At 33.6% G+C, this 18,643-nt stretch overlaps 1 protein-coding gene across 11 annotated transcripts in view; it reads right to left on the reverse strand.

The window, feature by feature from the left end:
• LOC124102215 (ankyrin repeat domain-containing protein 26) overlaps positions 1-15,614 on the reverse strand; it is a 126,456-nt gene extending 110,842 nt beyond the window's left edge. For 6 of the 11 annotated variants that reach the window (XR_009228102.1, XM_058583653.1, XM_058583655.1 and 3 more), the window contains exons 1-8: positions 15,163-15,613; positions 11,061-11,175; positions 10,728-10,901; positions 6,906-7,012; positions 4,447-4,505; positions 3,818-3,859; positions 2,271-2,304; positions 413-485 (exon numbers count right to left, since the gene is read on the reverse strand). Coding sequence is in view for 9 of the 11 variants with exons in the window: in XM_058583653.1 (XP_058439636.1) it covers positions 413-485; positions 2,271-2,304; positions 3,818-3,859; positions 4,447-4,505; positions 6,906-7,012; positions 10,728-10,901; positions 11,061-11,175; positions 15,163-15,407 (849 nt within the window). In the remaining 2 variants the exon portion in view is untranslated. Of the gene's footprint in view, positions 1-412; positions 486-1,557; positions 1,567-2,270; positions 2,305-3,817; positions 3,860-4,446; positions 4,506-6,905; positions 7,013-10,727; positions 10,902-11,060; positions 11,176-15,162 lie in introns of those variants that run through there. The other 5 variants (XM_046458430.2, XM_046458428.2, XM_058583656.1 and 2 more) reach the window with 4 other exon arrangements.
• Between the last annotated feature and the right edge of the window lie 3,029 nt (positions 15,615-18,643).

Below are 18,643 nucleotides of genomic sequence, written 5' to 3' on the forward strand. Positions count from 1 at the left end.
CCTTGAATGCACTAGGCAAGTGTTCTACTGCTAAGCCACAACTTCAGCCCCAAGATCTTTATAATAGTGGGTTTCTATGCTTATAATCCTTGACCAAATTTCATATTTGCTCTATTTTGGGCAAACTTTTCCTAATATGATTTTCTGGTCATGATGTATTTTCCAGCCCACCCCACCTCCTTTTTTTTTTTTTTTTTTTTTTTACATTTACACTTCTTCAAAGTATATACCAGTCTTTTGGCATTTACAAAAGTAAAAACATTTAAAAAAATCAGAAGTCAAAATTCTAAAAACTGGTTTTCTCTGATTAATTTTCTATATATAGCGAGAGTTGGACTATTACTAAATTTTAAGAACAATACACAAAAGAAAATTCAGAGCAAGAAAATTAATTTCACAAAATCACCTTTACCTTGGTATCAAAATTAGAGTCTTCCTCATCTGATGTAGGCCAGGGATCACCAGGACCAGGTTTGTTAGAAAGCCTTTATAGCAAAAATATACAATAAAAATGGGTGAGTTTGGGTTGGGGTTGTGGCTCAGTGGTAGAGCGCTTGCCTAACACATGTGAAGCCCTGAGTTCAATCCTTAGCACCACATAAAAATAAATAAAATAAACCTTAAAAAGAAAAAGGTTCTTCATTCTATAAAGGTGCAGATTCCTGAAACAAGGATGGGTTCAAATAGGTAAGAGGTAGAGCTCTCTTTCCCTCTTCCTGGAAAACAAGCTAAACAGAGTCTCAATAACCTCAGCACAAGCATTTTACAAACTATACAAACTGGGGCTATCTGATAGCTTTGCAAGCCAGTTGTAACCCTACATATATCCAAGAAAGATATTAGCAAGTTGGGAGAAGAGATGGAGGTGAGGGGATACCTGCCTAGGCCCTACAACCCAGTAGTTCAACAACTTCTAGTCCTCTGGTGCTTGAGGGACCCTAAGGAAACCTCTGTAAATTGAGGTCGAAACATTCCTGTCTGCTATAGACATTCTTCCCAGATGCTTAAATTATTTTATCAGAAGTTTTATTAGTTATTCCAACTAAACAGAAAAAGCCAACAACTTGTTCAGGACTCCCTTAAACTTCCTATTTTAATATTCCTTTCTAGATAACTCTCAATATCTGTGACCTTAATTCCTTTATCATCTTTATCAAGGTTCTCATAAATTTCAATAATCTGGTCTCTTTTCTAAAACCCTTACCTCTAACCAACCCAGTACTGTTCCTCTTCAAATGTGCTCTTCTGTTATTTTCATTCTTATTCTCTACTATTGCATTCACTTGCTAATTCCATTCTTATCCTCTGCATTTGGGTTGACTAGACTCACTTCCCCACTCTATTATTAAAACACTAGCTATGCAGTGTCACATGCCTATAATGCTAGCAACTCAGGAGGCTGACAGGAGAATCACAAGTTCCAGCCCAGCCTCAGGAACTTAGTGAGGCCCTGTCTCAAAATAAAAAATAAAAGGGGCTAGGGATGTAGCTCAGTGGCTAAGTGCCCCTGGGTCTTACCAACAAAACAAAACAAAACAAAACAAAACATTTACTTACAGAATGATAATAAAGCTGAGAACTAAGGAGCATGAGTTCAGATTTCATTTCTGCCGCTTTATAGATATCCAGAAAAGTCACTTCAATATCCTTAATCTCTGAGTTTTCATCTGGCCAGGAAGTTAAACACATTTTGAAATACCAGAGGGTATTTTTATTAATTGCTAGTGTTCCTTAACCTCCTGAAATTCTATGTGCTTTGATTATTAAGGAATATTTAGTTGCCAGAAATGTAAAAAAGAAAAGAAACACCAAAACAAGTAAAAGAGAAAAAAAAAGTCAAGAGTATAGTCATGGAAGCAAAAAGACTAGGAAAAAAAATGCTTATTAGTACTAGTTAAGAGTAGTAGCCTGAAGGAAAAAACAGAGAAATCACGAAGTAGAGATATCAATTAAACATATCCTATAAATAGATGCCACAGATAATTAATATAATGTGGTCTACATGTAGATATTCTTCATTACAGTAAAATAATTCTTGTCTAGGACTTACCTAATCTTGCTTATGTAAAACTCATGGTCTTTTGGCCAAAACTAAGTAAAATCTGCCCTAAAAGCTTGGATGATAAAAATAAGGTACTGGTTGCCACTGCAACTATGGGCCCTATATCCATGGTGTCTAGCTCAGCTAGAACACTCAACAAACCTTGGTTTCTTTTTTCTGCATTCCCTAATTAGTTAAAATACAATTTAAAAAACTTCTGAAATCCTACCTGGTTAAAGACTCATCTTCAGAACTCTCATCCACTATTAAAGAAAAAGGTAAAATAACATTCAATCAACAATACAATAAAATATTAAAAGTTTAAGACTCTGATGCTTTGTTAGAAAATATTTCTTTAGGACCATTCCTGCAGACTATTCTATAATGAATATTAAATATACTAGTGATAAGCAATTAATGCATTAAGAATTCTTATGTCCCTTCTTTTTACTTATCAAATATAAGGAAGAAGGATGCAATTTATCAAAATTTGACCCGTAAAAGGAAACTGCTGTGTACAATAATCTTAACTCAAAAAGATATCATTAGTAGATTCAGTAGCATAAGCTGACAGTGTCAAAAAGCATAATTTTCTGGACTAATGAAACTAAGCAGAATTAGAAGCCAATTGTACCCCTGTCTCATGGATACTGAAGGAAAGAGATTGTTGGGAAACAATAATCTGATCTTATTTTGACATAATTATTTTGTTTTGACATACTTCCCTAGATGTTCAGTCAAAACTATTTCATTTAGGATGTAACTCCTTATGACAAGGAAGACAGATCTATGGGCATGGTATTATGCAGCATGGCAAAACAAACGAAGGAGATAAGGGACAAGGATTTGAGCAAACAAGGCTCAAATTTCATCTGCTATTTTACCTCGCATATAAAGAAGCACTGGAAAAATCACATCCTTAAGAGTTTGTCTATTCTAAACTGTAACTTATAATTAGAGAAGCTTAGAAAGAAGCACTGGGGTGGTAGCACAAATTTCCAGGAAGTACTATCTGATATATATTTATATAATTATAAATATAAATATATACCATTTACTTATAAAAGCTTTCAAAATGTGCCAACAATTAGCTTTCCCTAGTAGGGATTTTTTTTTTTCGTTTCATGTAATATATGTGGGGAGGACCCCAAATAGTGTGACTCTTGGCATTTCCCATGACAAAGAATCTACTCAGAGAATCTTAGGGCTGGGCATGGAGGTCAGTGGTACCCCATTTTTTTAAAAAAGAAAAAAACAAAAACAACAAAAAAGGAGCTGAAAGTGTATGTCTCAGTATTAGAGTACTTGCATAGGCCCTGAGTTCTATCCCCAGCACAACAACAAAACAAAATTAAGAATAATAACAAAAATAATAAAAAAGAAAGTCAGCCATGTTCTAATAATACAGACTATTTTTATACTCATTCCTCAAAGTGAGCTCACTTAGATCTATCTATATAGTATTCATTCTCTAGTCTTATTTCAATGACAAGATAGGTATGGGACTCAAAATTGTTTTATAAAGTACAATCTCTTGAGATTACCTTTCTCTATTGCTAAAGAGTTTATCTGGACCCAAAAGAGCAGAATGGTACAGTTAGTGGTTAGTGTTGTGTAGCTGAGTATCATGTCATTTTTTTCAACCCTCCCCATATGTGTCAAATATATAGAAATCATCCTCTTTCAAGTAAAGCATGTTGTCAGATTATATGCTAATGAACAAAAAAAGAAAACAAGAACTAGACTGGAGGTCTAGCTCAGTGGTAGAGCACTTGCCTAGAATGCATGATGCTGACGCTCTGGGTTCGATCTCTAGCACTGTAGGGAGAAAAAATCATATTGCAAAAAAATCATATTGCAAGTTATAGTCAGCTTAAATTGTAGATAAAGGTCAAAGTAATAGAATATGGGTATTATCGCCTAAAGTAAGAATTTGGAAATACATAAAACAAATAATTTAAATTGCATACTTAGGAATGAACAAATATTTTATTCTGCTTTAGTGACACAAATAACTGTGAAGTAATATTCATTTATACAATGCAATCCATTTATTGTAAAAATTAAATAGAAAATCTATTTTTATAACAATCCAATTTCCTATAATGTGACTACAAAGGAAACATACAATATATTAATTTAAAAATCTTATTTATACGAAGATCTACAAGATTTCAGATGCTAAAATAAGTGAAAACTTTTTCAGAGAATACTGTTTTAGATGGCAAATTTCTGAAAATTAATTCATTAAATAATTCTCAATTCTACACTATTAGAAAGAAATTAAGAAAACATAAATGCAACTCACACACTAATTTTTAAAACTGCTTTCTTGTGATCAAAAGTTTCTTTTATTTTTTTCTAGAGTAGGTTTACCAAGAATAATTCACTATCAGAAGACTTACCTGAATTGTTAATTTGAGAATGTTTAAGTCTCTTTTCGTCATATTCAAAAATTACTTGCCTATGGTCATAAATGAAAAAAATAATAAATAAAATTATTTTAATACTGATATGAAAACATTTACCACATATATCAAATTCTTAATTTTGAGACAACATCAGAACTTTCTCCCATATACCTCAAATTTGTGAGCTCTATAAACTTTTTATTAAGCTTATAATTAAAAAAAAAGTAGAGTGAAAAAAAAGACCATGAATCAGGGGAATACAGCACATTAACTAGATTAGCTAGACACAGTGGAAAGAAGTCCTGTCTCTTTTATCAACAGCTATTGGTCTTGGACAAATATTTTCTCTTAGACTCAAAGTCTTCTTTTATAAAAAGGAGTTCACTAGACTGTTATGAAAATTTAATTAGGTAATACAAAAACATGCTCTGAGAAATAGTAAAGTAATGGAATTATTTGTTTTTTCATGCAGAACTATTTTGGAATCCCAAATAAAAGCTAATGTTCCCCCCCACACACAGATTCTAATATTCAAATGTTGCAGTTATTGGAAAATATTATTAAGTCTTAATTTTTGTTATTAGCTCCATTCTCTCCATTGTGGCTTATAATTCAAATTGTTCCTTATTATTAAGTTAATCAATCATAGCAAAGGCAGAAACTAAAAAAAATGTCAAGACCAGACTTGGGCTACTGCGATTTCTCTTCCTAATCAAACTCTAAATCACCAGATCTTTGTTGGAATGATGCTTATCTCCATGTTTATCTCCAGTTGATTTGGAAGATAAAATCCTGTTTTATACATGGATACCGATAATCATGGGTTTTAGTTCTTTTTAATCCAACTAATTCACATTAGATTTAAGAATTAGATTGGATAGAGAGAAATGATGGGAGGGGAGGGGAGGAGTAGGGGGGATAGGAAGGGCAGCAGAATAGAATAGACATTATGATTGCTGTATGTATATAAGTGACTCTATGACCAGTGTGATTCTGCAATCTGTACAATTAGAAAAATGAGAAATTATACCCCAATGATTTAAATGTATGAATTGCCAAGATCATTGTAATGTCATGTGTAGCTAATAAAAATAAAATAAAAAAAAAAAATAAAGGCCAGAGGAAGGTCCACGGCACAGGAAAAAAAAAAAAAAAAGAATTCTGCTTAATGGCCTCCTTTTGAAGTTGAATTTGAAAATATTCTGAAAACTTGTAGTGTAGACTGAAGTAGCTTGAGGGATTTTCATTACTGTGGAAAACAGATTATTTGAGAAGCTAATCAAAACCAGCATCCACCCTGGGGAAGGTGATATGAGACCGTCCAAGCCTAAAGAAAAGGTGCTACACAGGATACAAAGGGGCCTTTGGGAACAGATTTGGTAGCAAAGTAGAAAGAAAATTCTGATGTCATACAGCAACATTATTTGAATTTGTTTTAGTTTAGACTGATCCCAACAAATATTTGCTGGCAAAAAAACACAAAAGGAAGACCTCAAACTACCATATAGGTCTAGGTTAACATGTGGGCTCCACACAAGGTTTTGAAAAGGGGAAAGGGTCAGTTTGCTTACTATGTGCATAGTTAAAGCTAGAATACCCAATTGTCAAACCTGAGTTGCTGCTACTTTGGGAACAATGGCTGAGCATATGTATAGGTGAACTAAAAAAAGTTGTGATATTTAATTCTAAGTGCATATTATCATCAATAATCTTCAAATAGAGCAATCTAAAGTAAATACTCATTCAAAATACAAAATGATTTTCAACCCCTTTTTTATGATATTAGCATTTTAAAGGCAAACTATATAAGCAGAAGTTAAAAAAAATACTACAAAAAGATTAAGAAGTTCAATATTGAATCAAAAAATAAACTATAAGTCCATATATTTTAAACTAATATGAAACCCATTTTTAATTTTTTTTACTTTTGTTATTGGTGCATATTTGTAATACTCCATTCTTGATTTTTTTTTGATGTTTTTTGAGTTCATTATATTGTCCGGCTATTAATCCTCTCAGAAGGGTAGCCAGCAAAATTTTTTTTCCCATCCTGTAGTCTGTCTCTTTATTCTGTTGTTTTCCTTTGCTATGCAGAAGCTTTTAAATACTACTCCATTTATTGTTTCTTGTTATTAATTCCTCAGCTACAGGAGTTCTAGTGAAAACTCTTTGGCTAACATAAGATCACATAATCAACAAAATCAGAAAACAAATATAGTCATAAGGCAATATGAATATAGTCATATAAAGGAATATGAATCTTAACATATATTTTTCTTTGTGTTGTCCAATCTGAATTATTGCTTTTCTGCCTGATGTTTGTTGACATTTTCATAATATCCTAAAAATTATGTTAATCATCCCAATAATTTAAAATTTTTGACTTGAGTGACTGTTACCACTCTAAAACACCACTAACTTTTTAAAAATAACACAGAAAACAACTACTATACCTTTCTAGCTCATCAACTGCATGTATATTTGCTTTTTTATTTACTAAAACTTCTGCCATCTGTTGTTTGTTTTCTCTTAGAGCAAGTAAAAGTGGTGTGTGGCCATCCTGTAAAACAATTTATAATTCACAAAAATTACATATTTTTCAACTGAACTAAAAACCTTATAAAAGACCCCATGGGAACATAAATGCATCACAGAGTAAAAGCCAAACAAACAAAGAAACAAACAAACAAAAAACCCTTCCTTCTTACCCTGTTGTGCTTTCATGTTTTTTTGCCTTTTAAATGCTCTCCTCTGTCTAGTGCTGGCACATGAACTCCAGTCATTTCTAAAACTTACTGCAAATATTTAATGATTCCAAGAACTTCTGCTTCTATAACTGCATTTATAATGTTATTTTCAAACTATGTGATGCTCCCCATGTTAGCCAAAAACTTCTTGAGGGTAGGGGCTCTATCTTTAATCTCAATAGCCCCAAACACTGAAAAGATAATTGAATAAGTTTTAAGTATTTTTATTGAATTAATGAGCTTAATTTTCATTTCTAGAGCAGGGTTTCTCGATGCATATTCCAAGGAATATGTACTTTTCCAGAAGTACTTTACTGTAACAGAAAGACTCCATAATCATTTGTTTGAGAAATATCACAAACTGTGCATGTTATGTCCAGTATTAAACAAAACTCTCCAACTTTGCTTAATCTCTTAGTTTTCTGTGGACACAACATCTTTATTTTATTTTTATGTGGTGCTGAGGATCAAACCCCGCCCCCCCCCCCCCCCCCACACACACACAGCCTACCACTTGAGCCACATCCTGGACAATACTTTATTGATGGTAAACATTAACCAGAGTTCAGGGCTAAAGTTTTGAGGGCTTTTCAGTAATGTGATTCCTTTAAGAATGCTAATGGTTCCCATGGAGGAAACTGTCATGATTTTCTTCTATTTATTGTCTCAGGGTTCCAGTCCCACTGTCAAGGTAATTGTACTCTAAATGGGTCACTATGGAAATGAGCTCTGAATTAAATGAAACAGGTTTCAAAATGAACTTTGATTGCTTATTACCAGTTGGTCCATGGGTTTTCTCATATTATAAGATGGGAGATATTTACCTTAGTTGTTAGAGAACTCAATATAAAATTTTATTCTCGCTTATTATAATGCTAATAATCCTTGGACCCTAATACTTATCCTTTTTTTTAATTCTTTTTTTTGCTGTATTTTCATTTTAATTGTGAAAGTTGCTTATAATTTTAGACAGAATTTTGGAATAAAAATACAATGGTTTATCACCACAAAAATTAATACTGGTCTATATTAAGGATTTTTAGTGTAACAAAAGCGTTAACAAAAGCCACTGAGCTGCTTGCATTTTTAAGGAACATGCTGAAAAGAAAGATATTTTATTTTCAACATGCATTACTTATTCAACTATACCTCTGACTAATCTAATAAGGCCAACAGACATTCTAATGAAAATACGATCATTTACAGTTAAAGAAAAAGGTATTAAAATACAAATGTCTAAATTCTAAAACTCAATACCATTTCTATAAGATTAATACAAACTACAGACCATATTCTTATAAATTACCTTGAAAACCCTGACATCTTTATCAAAGTATATTATAAAACAGAAATTATAAACTCAAATACTTACAGAGGCAAAGCAGGTGACATGAGGGAATTCTGAGATGGGTTAGTAGCAAATTGGAGACTGAATACTTCAAATAAAGGGGACAAATTCTTTACAGCAGACCACTTGTAATCCGGGATTGAAGGACAGAATTTATTCTTTAAAAGAAGCTCAAAATTCATATTTCTACATGAGTCTCCTAAATTTTAAATGTTGACTGAATTTATGGAGGTTATGGATCACGTTTAGTCTATAGCCTTTTTGTTTTTATCTTTGTTGTAGGTTTTTCCAAATGGTTTTGTACAAATTAAATATTTGCATGTTAAACCTTACCTTTTTTTTTTAAGATGGACTCAATATTTTTATTTATTTTATGTGGTGCTGATGATGGAACCCAATGCCTCCCGTGTGTGAGGCAGGTGCTCTACCACTGAGCTATAAGCCTAGCCCCAACCTTTCCTTTTTTTAATATCATATTTTATCAAAAAAAATCAGGCCCTAAAATATGAAAAGACTCATAATGCCCACTTCAAGATCTTTTCAATACTTACTAATTTATACTCCATTGGTAGTCAATTCTCCTAGGCTGTTGATGAATAATTAGTTTCATAGGACCTTTGAAACTAAATTATTAAAATACCCATGTATATACTTAGTTTCAAGAAAAACCCTGGGTGTTATCAATATTTGTTGACCTAATGACCTGAATTATAACAAAGAGACATGAAATCCTTAAAATACAGACTGCTGTTTATTGAAGACTACCCATGAGAAAATCTCTAAAAATGTTCTGAATGGCAGTGGATGACTACTGATGGTTGGAAGGAAAAAGGTGTTATTCTATAAGTCAACGGATATTTCCAATATTCCTTTTAACTTTCTTACAATGGAAGTAGAAAAGACAGATGAATTTGGACAAATAATATTGGAAAGCAGAGATTTGAAGGATGCAGAGGCTAACCAAAGTCCAACACTTTTAGAAAATTTCTTAAGATCTGGGAATTCACTAATTACACTCGTTAATTCAGTAGTTCTTTTTTAGGAGTTCTATCAGAATCTTGAGGAAATATTTTTAAATATCTATGTCTAGGACTTATTAGATTTTCTGAATCAAATTTTCAGAGGAGAGCCTAGACTTGTAAATTTTCAAATTTCCCCAGGTCACTGTGATGCACAATTCTAAGTGAAAACTAGAGAAGCAGACAATCATCACTTCAGTATCATCTCTCTTCCATAAAACCTTTATCACTTGGGGATTTGGCCAAAAGGAGGGAAGAATAAGAGAAAGTCACTTCCTGTAAACTCAATTTAATTTTCCTGGGTAGGGACATGCAGGGACTAGATAAATTCAAAAGCTAACTTGATTTCATTACATAAACTCCTTATCTCCCACCTCTCAGCAACACACTGTAGATCTGAGAGTAGAGTTTAGAATCTTATTAAGTGTCTACTTCTGTCAGAAAACGATTAGATGTCAATTAATTATTTGTTCTTCCTTTTCCTTTTCCACTTAATTACCATATGATCCTGTCAATCTGGCTTCCTTAAAATCCCTATAAAAGTAATCTCTAGGCAGGTTTACAATTCAACAACTTTCTTTTCCAAACTAAGAATTAATATCACCCAAATTTAAGGGCATCTTTTCTATATATAAACTGGAAACAAACAAACTTATTGTGGTATTTTTCCTCAGTTATCTAATTTCCAAAATAGACTGAATACTTCTTATCACTATCCTTTTCCATTTCTCCTTTTTAAATCTTACTGACAATCACTTTGATATAACTTGCGCTGATTAAGCACAAGTAGGTTATTTATTTTTAAATGTCTTTGTTTTAAGATAAAACTTACTTCAGAAAATTTTGCTTTCTTCTGTTATTTTGTACTAATTAGAAAAAAAAATTGGTGCAAAAAAGTGTATGAAAAAAGATTTTACCTTTAAGAAATTAATTGTTTTCACAATATTTGCCATGAAAGCATAAAAGAAAGCTTATGCTCTAATACTTCTTTAAAAATATCAATATTTTAAGTGAAATCTTCAACAATTAAGTAATTTCAAATTATTTTAATTCAGGAATGCTCGAGTTCCTAAATATGGAAAATTTACCCTATAAACATCATTGTTAATATAAAGGTATTTCATTTCAAATATTTAGGAAATAAGGTTGGTTGATTTATACCTTGTTTTGGGCTTCAGTATTTGCATTGTGCAAAAGTAGTTTTACTGCTATTGATGTGTTCTCAATATAAACAGCATAGTGGAGAGCTGTATTGCCACTGGAGTCCTTGACATTTGGATCAGCGCCATGTTCTAACAGAATAGTTGCACATTCCTCTTCCTGGCACTGTACGGCCTGTCAGTATCATACCAAGAAACAGACTGTAAATTCAAGTTAATTCAAGATAAACATTCTACAGGTTTCACCAGTTATATCTAAATGGGATAAATTCATTTTTATTTTAAGAATTTAAATCAAACTCATCTCCTGCCGAAATGGTTGGCTACTACCTACCTTAATTAGTGCTGTGCTGCCGTCACTGTCACAGATGTCAATGTTGCATTTCCTCTCTACCAGAAGAGTCACCACTTCTGGATGACCATAGGCACAGGCAAAGTGTAGAGCAGTCCTGACAGTGAAAGAATTTTTTGGATATTACAGAGCACCATCTGAAGGTACACAATTATTCATGCAACTACAAACATTAAATAACATGTAGTTCCTTTGCCTTCAAAGCAAATATTTTCTTCTGAAGTACAGTATTTATAGTTCTTACTACTCATTACATTAATAGACATGCAACCTATTTGATTCATGCACCCTTCCTTTCTCTTCCTCCCTCTCTCTCTTTTGTGGTGTTGGGGATAGAATCCAGGGCCCTGAGCATAGTAAGGCAAGCACTACCTCTGAACTATCTACACCCCCAGTTAATTTAGAGCAGCCTCTGAATAGAAAGAACATCAACTTCAGTTTGAATCCTACTTTAAGCTCGGATCCTTACTAGTTATTCCTTAACTTTTCTATGTCTCATTTTTCTTACCCTTAAGATTGGGATGAAAAATAGTAGTTACCTCACAGGACACCACCAAAGTGCTTAAATGAAAATCCATGCAAGGTATTTAGAATTGTTTTAAATTCAACAATTATTAGATATCATAATTATTATTAATAATTATTAGTTTTTGGCTTCAGTATTTGCATTGTGCAAAAGTAGTTTATCATTATTAGTAATAATTACTATTACTAATAATATTACTAATACCTAACAAAAACAAGATTTCAATTAAGTAAAATAATACAATTATACCTACTTTGCAGATATGGATTTCAATGAGTCTAAAATGCTATTTTTCTTACATTTCAACATCTGAGATACTGGAATGCCACTTGTTTCTGTCATCTCTGCATTGCTGTGACCAAAAGACCCAACAAGAACAATGTAGAAGAGGAAAAGTATATTTTGGTTCATGGTTTCAGAGTTTTAGTCCATGGTTAGCTGACTTTATAGCTGTAGGCTTGAAGTAAGGCAGACATCATGGCAGAAAAATATGGAGGGAGGAATGTAGCTCGCCGCAAGGCAAACAGGAAGCAGAGAGAGTTCCATTCACCAGGGACAAATTATAAAACCCCAAAGGCTTGCCAGTGAACTACTTCTTCCAGACACACCCTACCTGCCTATAGTTACCACCCAGTTAATCCATATCAGTGCATTAATCCACTGATTGGGTTAAGGTTATCAAAAACCTGATCTTTTTACCTCTGAACATTCTTGCATTGTCTCACACATGAACTTTTGGGAGATGCCACACATCTGAACCACAATGTCAATTATAGTTCATAATGTGTTATAACTATAAATGACATTTAAAAAATTTTAATACACAAAATAACAGCTTATCACACAATCTGTGGTGCCTTATAAAAAGTGAAATACAATAGTTCTATGGCAGTTCTGTTTATATGGTTGGCATTTAAATTGCATATATAATAAAAATGTGTATAAGAAATGCATATATAATAAAATCTACAAGCATAGATTTAAAAAATTTCCTTTACTTGTGAACATACAAACACATACACTCAAACTAATAGAAAATGAGAATTTTTTTCTGTGCTGGACTCTTATCCCTGCTCTTCACAAGGCTTATTTTTTATTAACAATAAACTTTTACTGGAACTTCTATACATGTTCACTGTAGAAATCAGAGAAAGAAAATAGAAGAAAATAGAAAAAAAAGAAGTTCATGCAGAACTTTTACCAATATTAATCATATGCTAGGCCAAAAAGCCAGACTCATCAAATTCAAATACTGAATTAACAGAGTATATTTCTAGTGTCAATGAAACTAAGCTAGAAACAAATAAAAAGATGAGAAACCCACAAATTGGAAGTAGAATAATACACTTCTAAGTAATAGAAAATGAAAAAGAAAATTTTATATCATTTTGTGTATCTTTTTGGCTAAAACAAGAGCACAGTCAAATAATTTGTGTATCTGTATAATCAAACTGACTTTTTTCCCTCACTTGATAAAACAAAGTATATCTTCGAATGTCAACAGACATGATATTTATGCAAAATTCAATGATTATATTCTAAACAATTGATACATTGTAATTTGTAAATTACTAGAAAAATCTATTCTATGGGTTCTTCTTCTTCTTCTTCTTTTTTTTTGTTTCAGGGATTGAATTCAGGGGTGCTTAACCACTGAGCCACATCCCCAGCCCTTTTTTAATTTTGAGACAGGGTCTCACTAGGTTGCATATGGTCCCGCTAAATTGCTGAGGCTGTCTGCTGCCTCAACCTTCCGAGCTGCTGAGATTAGGTTCTTAATGCATTGTTATTTTAAGCAGTGCTGAGAAAAACAAATTGTGTCATTTATTATTTCCTAAAGATATTCTACTATAATAAAATTTGTTGGTAGAAACATATACATTTTAAAATAGGGTACAGTAGATCAAATTGTCTATTTGAAAAGTCATAATTTAAGCTTTAAGCAGAAGTATGCCACTGCTTTTTATTCTCACAAATTTTGTAATTGGTAAACACTATTTTATTCCTCTTTTAACTTAATTTCCTTCTCTTACCAGGGACAAAGAAATTTTTCCAATGTCTATAGGTAACTTGTAGATCTGCACAAGTGTTCCTTACCAAATTAAGTAAGAGTTCAAGATCTAGAGGTAAACTTTAGTGGTATAGTACTTGCCTAGAAAGCACAAGGCCTTCAGTGCAACCCCCAGTATAAAAAAAAGTAAATGGAGTTCAGTTTTTTTCCTTGTTAATTTGAAAGAATTTTCTGTATAATGAAGATATATTTTTTATCTGTATTATATGTTATATATGTATAAATATTTTGCAACAGTTTTTTATTTTAACTCTTTTTCTGATATACAGAGGTTTAGATTTTTCATTTCTGCTAACTGACCCTTGGAACAGTTTCTTTGAGGCTAGGGGTATAGCTTCGTGATAGTGTGTGCTTCCTAAGCACTAGTCCCTAAGTTCAATCCTGAGTCCCACAAAAGGAAAAAGAATGCTTGCTTTTGAGTTTATTCTTAGGAAAGTCTTGGCCAATATAAAAAATATATAATGCAGAAGTAGGCCTGTGTATTTTCTTTCATATTTTTCTCATTCTGTATTATTAAAATTTTTTAATCTATACTCTATGGAGAAACTTAACTTGTGACATAATAACCTAGCTAGTTTATTCCAGTTATCAGGCACTTCATATATGAATAATTCATCTTTTCCTATTAATATGGAATGTCATTGGTTTCAAGTTCTAAATTCTTACATACATTTGGGTGTTTCTGGATTTTTCTATTCTGTTGCATTAGTTTATCTGTCTTTTCAGTTGCCAGTATCAATTAGTTTGTGAAAATTAATAGTGTATTTTAATACCAAGAAGAGCAAGTCCTTATTACAAAAAAAAATTTCTGTCATCACAATAGTAAAAGCATGGGGAAATAAAAAATGCTAACTTTTCGGGCTGGGGCTGTAGCTCAGTGTTAGAGTCCTTGCCTCTCATGTGTGAGGCACTGGGTTCAATCCTCAGCACCACATAAAAATAAATAAAGATATTATGTTCATCTACAACTAAAAATTTTTTTAAATGTTAACTTTGATATTTTTACCTGGTTTATCTAAAATAAATATAGAAAGATCTCACATTTTTGGAATAAGTCTTCCTTGTTCAACAGAGAACTATCTTTCCAATAGTTATACACTTCATAAAAACATGGATATTATTTTTTTCTAAGCATTTAAAGCCCTTTAGCTGATAAAAATATTTCTCTCATGCACTTTCTACACCGTATACATGGTTTTAGAATTATGTATTTTAAAAATAAACTGTTGCATATACTTAATTTTGTTAAGTTAATCACTTTTCAATAGTCAAAGAGCTTTACATGGGAATCATAAGTGGATCGGAAATGAGCTAAAGTTTTGTTTTAGTTTTGCTGCTCATGAAGCGGTTCTGGGTGTAGATCCCTCGGAAGCCTGTACTACCCAGGTGCCTGAGGGGGTCCAGCTGGGGAGGTGCCCGTTTCTTCCATGCCCCCCTCCTCCCGCACCAAACCCGTAGCCCTTTGGCTCAAAGCCCCTACCTATTACCTGTTCTTCTTGTCTTTATCATTCACGCCATTTTCCCCAAGAATAAGGAGATGCTGCACTTTGGCTACATTGCCCATGCTTGCAGCCTTGTGGATCTTTCCTGTATCCTTGTCTCGGATGTGGTACCTGGGCGAGTTCAGACTACTGGCATTCTCAAGCCCAAAGCCCACGCAGTTCCTTCGCAGGTTGCTGGAGGAGCCCAAAGGCGAACGGCCCTTACTTCCGAAGCCAAAAATCCTCTTCATGGCAGAAACCAACCGCCTCAGGGGTACCTTTCCTCCTCCTTGGCTTTTCACCGCCTCCGGAACTCAATATTGGCTGTCACAGATAAGCAAACCTAGTCTCGCCACAACGACCCAAAGGGGCAGCTCCAAGGTTCCATTTTTTCAGGAAAAAATTATCGTCTCCAAGCAACACCACTTAAGTCCCAGTGCGCGTGCGCGGTCTTAGTCTGCGCAGACGCTACTCACTTTCACAAAAGGCCGGTAACCGAGGTTGCTCAGTGCGCATGTACAAAGCCTCATTTCTCCAATCTCCGCCCTTTAGGCCTCCTGTGTTTCTTTCTCCTGTGTTTCTTTGTGTCAGGTTTGTCACAACAGTGCTCTTCCTTGGAGAAGGCTTGGGACTCCAGTCTAACGGCAACTAGTGCGCGGGTAGCCCAACTTACTAGGCCATGTCGCTGGAAAATCGCGCAGTTGTTCCCTGGTGGTCGGACAATAAAGGGCCCGAGAGTGTAGGCAGCATTTCGCGGGCAGCCAGAGGTGGCCGGCTGCCTGGATTTGAAGAAGGGGTTCCGAGGGAGGGGCGGGCGCGGGACTTGCAAAAGTTCCCTTGAACTCTTGGGACACGTCGGAGGTGAGACTGCCAGAGCTCCGGCAACCAACCGCTTCCACCCGTGCCCTTCTCCTGGGGAGGGGACCTCGGCGGGGCTCAACAAATGGTGGCTTCGCGGGCCTCTCCAGGTACGACGTGGGTTGTGTGGGACTTGGGGTCGGGCCAGGCCAGGATCTTGCTGTGAGCAACTTGGGCTGCTGCTTCTGTGCGCCCGGCGCTCCAGGACTTAGCTCTGATTTGTCGCTTGGTGGACTTTGTATTTCTGTAGAAACAGTGGGCTCTGTAAAAGGTTGAACACGTCAAGTCACCTGGTTTCTGTGCATTCAGGTCAGGCCAGCCTGCTAGTGCCACACCTGCCGTTGCCTCTTATAGAAAAGCACATAAACTCTGTCTTTAAAAGCAAAAATGTACTTAAAGAATTTGGTTGGGGATGGGTGGAATATGCGTACGGATGTGGTTATGAAAGAAAAAGGGGATTCGTTTTGCGGAGCGCTTTATTTGCATGGAATCTCTATTCATTTGGAAGTTCTTGGAATTAGAAGTGACAGTTTCCATAGAGCAATATAGAGAGTCAATTTTAGGATAAAAATTAGTGGAATATGTAAAGAGATTATGTACATTTTGGATCAGAATATATACCCGAAGAAAACAACATAATCTTAAAATTTTGGTTTGACTTGGGAAAAGTAATTTCTTTATAAAGCTTTTTCCTAATGAAAATTGTGTATCTACTTTGTCTTATTTTAAATTCTTATGTAAATTACATGAGTTCTTTCATAAATTATTTTTGATAATAAAGCAAGTTCTTTTTACTATTACTCTTTTTTGATGATGACATACAGAAGATTTATTTAACTAAATGTATTTTTTATTTTGTACTAATAGACATGGTTTTTTTTTAGTACCTTACTATCATAAAGCTACGTGAATATTCTTTTTTGTTTTTATTAGTGCATTATAGATATACATAATATTGGGGTTCATTTTGACATAATCATACATGAAATACAATTTGTTGCACTTCAGTCCCCAGTACTTCCTCCTTCCTTCTCCCTTCGCTCCTCCCTTCTGTACTCTATTGTACTGGTCTTCTTTCAATTTATTTACAGTATTGTTTTTAATATTGGTGCTTTGTAGATATGCATAAAGGTGCAATTTATAGTATAGTATATTCATTTATGTATATATCTTAGTACATATCATAATACAGTCAATTTTATTCTGTATTTCCTCCCTTTTCCCAGCCCCCTCCCTCCTTTTCTATTCCCTTTCTCTATTTCACTGATCTTTCTTCCATTTTCATGGGATCCCTCCATCCCCACTTTTTTTCCTTCTCATTTTACTCTAGTTTCTGCACATGAGAGAAGACATTTGACCCTTGACTGGCTTATCTTATAAGCTTAGCATGATTTTCTCCATTTCTATCCATTTACCCACAAATGCTATAGTTTCATCCACTTTATGGCAGAGTAAGACTCGCACATTTTCTTAATCAGTTTGTCTATTAATGGGCATCTGGGCTGATTCCATAGTTTGGCTATTGTAAATTGTGTTGCTATAATCATTGAAGTGACTGAATCACTTTAGTATGTTGATTTTATTCTTTTAGATAAAGACCAAGGAGTGGGATAGCTGGGTCCTATGTCAGTTTCATTCCTGGTCTTTTGAGGAACCTCCATTCTACTTTCCAAAGTGGTTGTATGGATTGTCACTTGTATCATTAAGTCTTCCCATCTTAGAGCATGATGTGTTTTTTATTTGCTCATATCTTGATTTGTGTTATATTCCCTATAGTTATTACATCATTTTAAACATTATTTTTAATGAAGCTTTTTCTCCATTTCCATTTTTAAGGCATTTTTCCTAATATGATTATAGGTATTAGTTTTCCCAAATCTGTATCCCATATCTCATGGCAAACTTAAAATCTTGGTGATGATTTTTATAATAATCTCAGGTTTTCTAACTGAATAATCACATTATTAATAAGAAAGTCATCACTTTTCAAGTATATGACATTTAATTCATTTCTTATTTGATCTAATTAAATTAATTTAATCTAGGTAAGTCCAGTTAAATGGTTGTTTTATGATCATTTATTTATTTGTGATTCTTTACTTTTGTATGCTAATAGAAATAGCTGGCTTGCCCCTGGTTTCTTATTTTAATTGAAATACTGCTAATGTTTTACCATTTTAAATGATAATGTATATTTTTTATTTTTAGAAATAGTGTTTGTTGTATTTGCCAATCCTTTTTCCAGTTTTGATCAGAAATGCTTCCCATATTTTTTAATCTTGTTTCTTGAGATAGTTTTTTAAAAAAATATTGAGTAAATAGACTGTTGAGTAAATAGACTGTCTCTGAGAAGGAATCTCATTTACTTGCTTAGAGTGCATTTTTCTTGGTTGATGGATTTTCTTTGCAAATTTTTTATCTATATTTTTTCCATTTTTTATTCATTGGTGACATTTTTGCAGCATTTTATGAGGTTTTAATATTAATGTTTTGCCAAGATAATATCATGAAAATTGAGACTCCATTTTTGTTGTACATGGTCTGGGATATTTTTAAATTCATTAAAATTTAAAGTTTACTAGAATTCATTTATGAAATCATCTGTATGATATGGAAAATGACAAACCCA

Source organism: Marmota monax, unplaced genomic scaffold (genome assembly GCF_021218885.2).
Source record: "Marmota monax isolate L192 unplaced genomic scaffold, Marmota_monax_Labrador192_F-V1.1 WCK01_AAM20220418_F8-fsc00161, whole genome shotgun sequence".
Classification (NCBI taxonomy): Eukaryota; Metazoa; Chordata; class Mammalia; order Rodentia; family Sciuridae; genus Marmota; species Marmota monax.